The sequence below is a fragment of the Diplotaxodon limnothrissa genome, linkage group LG9 (assembly GCF_057381915.1).
Source record: "Diplotaxodon limnothrissa isolate DT_005_m linkage group LG9, D_limnothrissa_male_GT1.1, whole genome shotgun sequence".
In the NCBI taxonomy this organism is placed as follows: domain Eukaryota; kingdom Metazoa; phylum Chordata; class Actinopteri; order Cichliformes; family Cichlidae; genus Diplotaxodon; species Diplotaxodon limnothrissa.
The window spans coordinates 15083619-15092432 of NC_140604.1; the positions used below are offsets into that span (position 1 = coordinate 15083619).

General features: G+C 39.8%; 2 protein-coding genes across 2 annotated transcripts; one reads left to right on the forward strand and one right to left on the reverse strand.

Moving 5' to 3' along the window:
- The first annotated feature begins 1060 nt into the window (after window positions 1-1060).
- Window positions 1061-5871, forward strand: psme2 (proteasome activator subunit 2). The gene is made up of 11 exons (XM_085362015.1): window positions 1061-1233; window positions 1520-1552; window positions 1701-1763; window positions 1863-1949; window positions 3295-3343; window positions 3445-3542; window positions 3647-3715; window positions 3849-3916; window positions 4014-4068; window positions 5313-5399; window positions 5586-5871. Exons 1-11 carry the CDS (start codon window positions 1186-1188, stop codon window positions 5664-5666), a joined length of 738 nt encoding a protein of 245 aa, XP_085218141.1. The 5' UTR covers window positions 1061-1185; the 3' UTR covers window positions 5667-5871.
- A 50-nt stretch (window positions 5872-5921) lies between these two features.
- lsm5 (LSM5 homolog, U6 small nuclear RNA and mRNA degradation associated) lies at window positions 5922-7832 on the reverse strand. Its single transcript, XM_085362017.1, has 5 exons — window positions 7771-7832; window positions 7163-7258; window positions 6401-6428; window positions 6243-6315; window positions 5922-6147 (listed from the first exon to the last, which is right to left on the reverse strand). Exons 1-5 carry the CDS (start codon window positions 7805-7807, stop codon window positions 6115-6117), a joined length of 267 nt encoding a protein of 88 aa, XP_085218143.1. The 5' UTR covers window positions 7808-7832; the 3' UTR covers window positions 5922-6114.
- Between the last annotated feature and the right edge of the window lie 982 nt (window positions 7833-8814).

Genomic DNA, 8814 nt, shown 5'->3' on the forward strand with positions numbered 1-8814 from the left:
GCAGTTCTCTGGGTGAAAATGTTGATGCCAGAGGTCAGTGAAGAATGGCCAGACTGCTTAAAGTTGCTAACAAGGCAACAGTAAATCAAATAACTTCTCATTAAAATCAAGGCATGCAGACGATCATCTCTGAACGCACAGCACATCGAACCTTGAAGCAGATATGCCACAGATCTGAAGGCAAAAGAAGGTCTAACTTGGTACTACCAGTGAGTGCCACTTTATTAGGTACAGCCACATTTTTATTTAGGTTCATTTTAAGTGAGTAAGTAATTTCCCATTTATTTTTCTTTTTTCTAAAGTATAGTTTTCTTTTATTTGACTTAAAAGAAATGTGTCAGCTCATAAAAACCTTTGTTTTATATATTTAATGTTTCTCAAGTTTCTTGACCAATCGAAAAAGAAGCTACTGTGCAAAGTCACGTTCATTTTAGCACAATCTTCTAGAAGTATATATATTACATCCAACGTCATTCATTAATTTTGCTCTTACTCTGATGACTTGTTGACTCCTTGAACTCCATCAGCAGATTAAGCTCCTTCATACAAATACAAGACAAAAGACGCGTTCAGGATGAGGCAATGAAGATCATAATAAGTAATCACATTTTGTTTAAACCACATGACTTTTTTTCATTGGCTCAGTTTCATTTTCTTTTTCAGTTTCTTTTGTCAAAGGTCCTTTAGGGGTGTGAAAGAAATCAGCTTTATACTGTAACTGACGTGAGGCTGTATCAGTGAACCTGATCCAATTTATTGTTCATTCTACAGACTTACACTGTACAGGAGATTAAAAGAGGCCATTTTTAAATTGACGGTATATATTTAAATTCTTAAACTCTTTAGAAATTGATTTGAAAATGTATTTATTCTAAAATCACTATTCTGCTCTGCAGACAACCGCCTTCATCTTAAATAATCCTGTAAACGCCTCTCGGTGTCTGTACCGTGTACTGGGTTGCCATGTACAGGATATTCAAGTTTGAAAGCTGAGCCTGTGCCAGGAGAGGAGGAGGGAGTCAGTAGGAGGCGCATCCGATATCAAATCGAAAGCAAAGTGAATGAGGAAATAAAAAAATCCACAAGACAGACATATTGTCCTGTGCTGCAGCCGTCGGACTTCATTTAAACCGCTCCAGCGGATATATTTATGATAATATATTCCTGAAAAAAGTTTCTTTAGTCATGTCAAAGGCAGCGACTCTGAAAATAAGCAGCACGACTGCGGGGAAGGTAAGTCGGTGAGCTTTTGCTTTTTGGGAGTAAGCGCTCTCTGAGGAGGGCAGGTTGCAAGGTAAAGGAGCTAAACGGCTTCCCGGCGGCCTGCAGTGACTTTAAAGCGGACTTGGTGTGAGTGTTGAGCCCCGGTGTGTTTGAAAGCAGTCGGTTATAGTTGAAAAGCAGCGGAAAGTCCCCCGCAGCGGGCAGGAAAACGAAAGTAAAGCTTTTCACAAACGTGAGTCAGCACTTGAACCGTGTTTTATTTGGTTTATTTAGTCTGCTCACCTTTTCTCCACAGGTGGACAACTTCCGCCAGGCTCTGTATCGGGAGGTCAGTTGACACATTGATTGCGTTAAATTAGTAAAATATTGAAATAAACCAACTTTTGTGACTTAATAATGACTTGAGGCCCCTCTTTGTGTGTGTGTGTGTGTGTGTGTGTGTGTGTGTGTGTGTGTGTGTGTGTGTGTGTTTCCAGGCAGAAACTCTCTTCTCTGACTTCATCCCTCTGAAGATCATAAAGCTGGACTCTCTGCTCAAGGTGAAGCATTTTAACTGACAGCCTCTGTGACCTTTGATCTGGGAAAACTGCTCTTCACTCTTGTCCTTGTGTTTGTCTTTTATTTGATTATTTTGTCAGGATGAGGGCTTCAGCATCACAGAAACAGCTTCCCTTAGGGCTCCTCTGGACATCCCCATACCAGACCCTCCTTCCCCCGAGGACGAGGTGAGAGCGCTGCAGCCTGTCACGCTTTTAGCTTCATCTTTCACTAAACATGGCCAACATGAATGTGTTTGAGATCACTCATTCCATATGAATGTGCTTCAGTCCACTAAAACGGTGAGAAGGCTTTTACTTTGAAAAACTGGGTCATTCGGCAACATTAATTGACCCATACACTGACACAAGAACTTGTTCCCTGCCTCTCACGCAAGGACGCTTCAACACGTAGACTTGAGGAGGCGGGGATCGAACCACCGACCTTTTGATTAGTAGACTGCTATCAGCCCAGCTATGAAAAGTGCCATGGAGTTTTCTAATATCCTCACTTTACTACACAGGCGTGGAAGTTAATATTTCTGGAGCTTTACACAATCACTGTGATTTGAAATGCACATGTAATAAGACATATTATTTAACTTGGGCTGTACCAACGCATGTTAAAATAAATCTGGGTTGGTTTGGACAACTTTAATTGAGGCTCGTGAATTATAATGAGCCGGACATCCAGATAAGATTCAGGACGACGCTACTAATTACATTATTATAACAACTTATCTTTATAATATCATACAGAAGGAATAAGAAAAGGTCAGTTATGGTCAGAAGTTGGGATAAGTGAAGGTCGGTAACTTTTGGTTCATTTCATCTGTTTATTGAATTAAAATAAAACACCCTGAGACTCTCAGGGTGAAGCTCGGGATAACATAGTGACAGAAGCTTAGATCTCTGACAGCAGATTTGGAGGCCTGTAAAGACCCCGCTTTGCAGGTAGAGGACTGATATTTGGTTGCAGCTTGTCATATACAAGGCACATAATATTCCTTAAAGCTTTTGAAATCAAGGGAACAGTTTCACAAAAATTAAGCTCAAATTTTCTGAGAAAACTATTGACATTAGAGACCAGAAGCTTTGCCCTTCCAGAAATCTCAGTTATATTTTTTAATATACTGAAAGTTACTTTTCTGACGTGCTCTTCACTAGTGCATTAATTGACACAGTCGACCGACACACTCACATCTCACTGTGACAGCTTTGACCTTTGAATGTGTCTTTATTGGCTCTGAATGAATTTTAACTGGATTAATGTGAGTGCAAATATTCAGCTTCCTCACTTGCAGAAGGAAAAAGGGGTATAGCACCTATGGAGACATCAAAACATGTGCTATGATTATCAAAAAATGACCCCACCCTGCCATGTTGCTGTGGGGTCACAGATAGGATTATAAAAGAAGGAGGAAGGCTGTGCACAAACTGCTACTGTGACATCTGATTTTTCACATTTTTAATTGATTTAAGACGCCCGGTAAAGCCAATCTTTTCTCACTCTGTAAAAAAATGTCTCTCTCAGGAGATGGAGACCGACAAGAATGAAGACGACGAGAAGAAGAAGAAGAAGCGTAAGGCATTTTTGTAGTCACACATGTGAAAACTGAAAGGTAGCATGTGATGTCTGTGGGGACGGGGAACAAAAGCTTCATCTGTTCTCTCTGCTCTTCAGCGCCGAAGTGTGGCTTCATCAAGGGGAACGAGAAGATCACGATGGTGCTAGAGAGAGTGAAACCAGAGATAGTCGCTTTTAGAGAGACCATCATCACTGTGAGTGAATCACTGCCGCTCTGAGGGCTGATTGATGCTCTAAGACAGGAACAATATGAGAATGATTTTAAAATGAGGATTAATGCTCTGGGTTCAAACTGCAGGTCACCTGCTGGATTCAGCACCTCATCCCAAAGATAGAGGATGGAAATGACTTCGGAGTTGCCATCCAGGTATACGTCGTCTGTTTAATTGGCTGCTCTTTCATTTTAATTGAATATAAAGCCACTGATTTTAACTTTTGGATTAATGTGATAAAGAAATACGTTGACCTTTAAGGTTTTTTGGGGTTTTTTTAAACCACAGGAGAAAATCTTGGAGAGAATCGCTGCAGTGAGAACCAAAGTCGACGGTTTTCAGACCAACATCAACAAGTAGGTTGGACGTAAATCCTTCTTTAAAGCGCGGCAGCTGCCTTTGTGTCATTTTACTGAGAGTGGAGCCTTTCATCACTACTGTTTAAATCCTCAGGTACTTCACAGAGAGGGGGGATGCTGTGGCCAAAGCTTCTAAGGAAACTCATGTGGTGAGTGATGATCTCTGCCTTTCTGCATTTGAACGCAGACTGCAAACATCGCGCCACAGAGTTCAAACACACTTAGGGTGCTTTCACACCTGCTGTGTTTAGTTCATTCAAATTGAACTCTGGTTTAATTTGCACCCCGTTGCGTTTCTTTTGTGCACATGTGAGCACAGTAATAAAGACCCTTTGGAGGAGGTAGTGTTCCTCCCGTACGGTTCATTTATGTTGTGAATGCACTCTGACCTTAATCTAAACTGCCAGGTGTACGTTGCTAGATAAGCTAAACATCTCCCTGTACCTACATGTGGTTTGCATTCTGGGATGTGGACAAGGTAGACAAAGGTCTGTACAGGTTAGCAACTAGCTATGAAATGGACCTAATCCTCCAGAACACAGCACCTTGTTCCTGTTTGTACTTTTGTCGCTCCCACCCCAGGCACATCTGGCCAATACGGGGACTGAATGTGCTCACGTTTTTGTAATCATGCACTTTGGTTTGTTTGGAGTTCACTTGGATTCTTTTCTGGGTGAAAAGAAGCCAAATCACAGGAAAAAAGCTACAAGTTTGCAAACTCATCAAATGATTCGGACCAAAGTTATAACAAACTATAGGTGTAAAAAAACGCCCTTAAAAATCTTTCTCATATAATAGTTGGAGCAGTGGTTCCCATAGTTTTCTAATATTGTGCATCCTGACCACCACATGGAGCAGAGGAAGTGATGCTGGATGAGTTTTGGGAAATTTTCTTTCAAGTGGAAAGAACAGCTGGATTTAATGCCAGTATCAGATTTGAACAGTATAAAAGGTGGATGATAGCGGCACTTTGAAGTCTCACTTTTAGCATTTTGGCCACCACTGTTAGTTTTTGGCCACCCTTTTGTCCAGACATGCCTGCTAATTACTGTGACATAACAAACTAATTAGATGCCAGAATTTCACGCACCAAAACCCGATCACAGACTTCTTGTCTGTTACACACAGCAAGTCACATTAGTCAGATAACTCTATTCAAAATGGATTAAAGTCAGTAGAAGGAAGACTGAATACATGTGTGGATGAGAGCTGCAAAGGTAAATACACTGAATATGAGCTTAAAGCCTGAGAGAAGACACAAAGATCTCAGAGATGGATGAACACTAGCTGGTTTTAGTCTTTTTCGTCACTGAACATCCCAACAAGCCTCGAAGTTTATGACACAAAAAGGAAATATGAAAAATGCCTTTAACTCTTTTTGTTCTGCCCTCAGATGGACTACCGCTCACTCGTACACGAGAAGGACCAGGCCATCTACTCGGATATCAGAGTGATCGTCCTCGACATCCGCGGCTTCTACGTAAGAAGCCTACATTTATATTTCTCCCCAAATACTTTAAACCATGGGAAAAAAATGGATCTTAAATAAAATATTTGAGTTTTTCTAAGATTAAAAAACTGATTTTCAAACAGTTTAATCACTAACAATGTATTTTTAGCTGCTGTAAGTCAATTATTAATCTGCATCTCTGCTCGTTTCCCTCAGGCCGAGCTTTATGACATCATCAGCAAAAACCTGGAGAAGGTGACCAACCCAAAAGGAGAGGAGAAGCCCTCGATGTACTGAGGCTCCCGGGGAACGGGAAAAGCCACTGGGATGAATTTAAACAACCTTCAGCTGCATTGATCACCTGCTAAACTCAATATCAATCAAGTATCCGGCTCTTTGTTTGATAAACATTTAAAATAAACACAAACAACTGGATGGTTTTTTTAGTTCTGCTGTTTCATGGTAACACTTTGGTTTTATACCAAGATTTGCACTAAATTTTAAGTTGTGTGGTAAAGAATGAATAAAGAAAAGTGTTTTTCAGACTGTGTGACATCCTCAGATTTATTTTTAACAAAGAAAAACTTTTCGACATGTGCACCTCTCATCAGTGAGGAATCTTATTACAAAAATATCTTTCTCATTCAGGAGGAAAAACCCAAAGAAAAAACAAGACATCAACAATAATAATTACATAATAAAGTCAAGAACAGCAACACAGGAAGGTTAACCGGCCTCCGGGCATTTATACTTCTGGTCCTTCTCCACCGGGGATGAGCTGCAGAAGAGAAAATATGCAGCCATAAATCATCCTGTGAAGGTTTAAAACACCGGGGGAGATTATGGGACACAATCAGGCGTTTGTTTGTTTACCATGGTGATGTTATTGCCATTGAGGAGGATCTGGTCGAGCTTGGTTATCCTCCTCCCCTCTGGTGTTATTTCACTGCAACACATTTGTTTATAAATATAGTCAGCGGTGAACCCGAGAAAAGGTGTAGTTAGAGTAAAAATGCAACAGGAGTACTTACAATTCTGTCACATCCTCCAGGACCATGTCTGACACACACAGTTAAAGACAAACTGTGCAACAATAAACAGTAAAGAGACATCAAAGTGCAGCTAAAAGCTTTACACAAACGAGCAGGAGGATGTGGAGACGTGCACGAGAGCAGCACCAGCGCCCTTTTAGAAGATGCACCAATGTTATCAATTTGAAAAATCCTAGCTGACTTCCCTCTTAAGTTATCGGATTCACAAACTTGGGTTTCCGAGGTGCCCACTCAGGTGATGATAATACCCCATCAGACTTTTAAGAGTAAAAATGAAAGAAGCCCAACAGCAGGAGGAACCCAGGCCCCACTGCACCAGAATAAGATCTGACAGCAGAGGGAAATGGTCTGTGGCCACCATCTATTACCATGGTTTATTACTCCTATCTGGATAGATTGACACGCCTGACATGCCTGAAGTTGAACTGTTGTAGTGTGATCACTGACTGTTTCCTTAAATTTTTTGATCAGTCTATTTGTCCCTTGTTTGTACAGATCTACACACTTTTTGTGCCAATGGTATTCTGCAACTGTCCTCTCTCACATTTCTAAATAAAACAGAAACAAAAAGTAACACAATAGTTCTCGTACTGCTTCTCATCGCATGGGCTCCACCTGTGAGCATGGATGACTTCAAACAGTCGATGGTGTGTGCAGCACAATACAGTAAGACTTTGTACATTGTTGGTGTTGAGGCGTGCACTAACTCGCTCATCTGGACACGTTTTAATTAAAAGATACTGACGAAGTCATCGAAGCCCAGCAAGGTGCCGACAATTTCTTTGTCAGTTTTCATGACGATGTGAATTCGGGAGCCGATACATTTGTCCACAAGCTCTGCAAAAGGAAACATACAGAGAAATTACACATCCTGTAATTCAGGTGAGTGTTTCTACTTTTTACACTTCACTTACCTACCTACTTTATTAACTGGTGTCTATCTTTGTTAAGGACTCAACAGTTAACCCTTTGAAATACTATAAATTTTTAATAACTAAATAGAATAAAAAAGACGACAATGTAATTTTTAAATTTATTTTGAACATGCCAATAGGGCAATAGACGATAATCCAGTAATCTGTAAATTTTCAGCTAGAAACCTGCCCTCTCTGCCACTTTAATAAACTAAACCAAATAAGAAGCATTTTGTTTGTGCTTGTAGAGAGTAAAGCCGCAACGTTAGCTCCCTACCGGCGTGATGCTAATGCTAACTAGCAAACATCTGCCTACAAAATGATTTTCAGTGAGCCGCGGCTCAAACTGCGGCCGTCGCACGCAGACTCGGAACAGCCCAATTTAAACCCACAGACGTCAGGAACAAAAAACAGCATCATAGAGATTTTACAAACCGAGCGGGAGCAGCTGCGACGGGTTTGTAGCCGACATGTTCAATCAAGAGACTTCCCTCCACAAAGCCAGAAGTAATCGACAGACGAACAGTAGTGGGCCAGCCAGACAAGATCAATCAATCCAGAAGAATTTCGTCTCTGGGGAAACAAAAGAGTCTCCTTTTTAAGAAATTCAAACATTCATGGTTGCAACCAAATATAATACACTTTTTAAAAATTCAAACAAAACACACACACACACACACACACACACACACCTGAGGGTGATATTAAATTATTCTGTATGTCTCCACACGATGGCGCAAGTTGTGTCGAGGAACACATGACATCATTTTTGTGTTTAAAAAAGAGAACAGAACAGAGATCAAGATAATTCACCCCTGTAAAATCTGACCGCGGATATTTATGCTTCATCTCTCCTTGACAGGTGGAATTTAAGGTGACATGCACGTTGTCTATTGAGCGGGAAACACAAGAGCTAAGCTAACTATCTATTTTTTAGATGCAGATTATCCGGACTTTATTCTAGGGCAAGCTGTCTGATAATATCAATGAAATTCCAGATCGAAATGAAGGAAAATATGAAGGAAATGTTAGTCAACTCATTACTTTTTCCACAAGAACTTCAGCCTGATTGCATTTAAAGCCTTTAAACTCATTCTGTCCTGCTTAAGAAAAAAAAAATACACTCAATATAATTGTTAACTGTTATCTAATTATATTATGTTATATTGGTCAACAGCGAATTAAAACTTTAATCTGTCATTTTAATGTTTTTATTACGTTATATTAATAACATTATACAATTGGAAACCTTAGCTAAAAAGTAATTTAATAAGATAGGCAACAAAACAGTTAATCAGTTAAAAGCTAGTAAGCACAACTTAGCTAAATAATTATACTTTACAAGTCTCGATTTTAGTAAAATTAATGTATTTTTGGTTAAGCTAGCTTTAAAGTCTAGATTGACATTTATCTCATTAAACCTGAATTTATTAAGGTAAATTAAATTCAACTGACATTTTATTTTAAGTTGAATTTAAT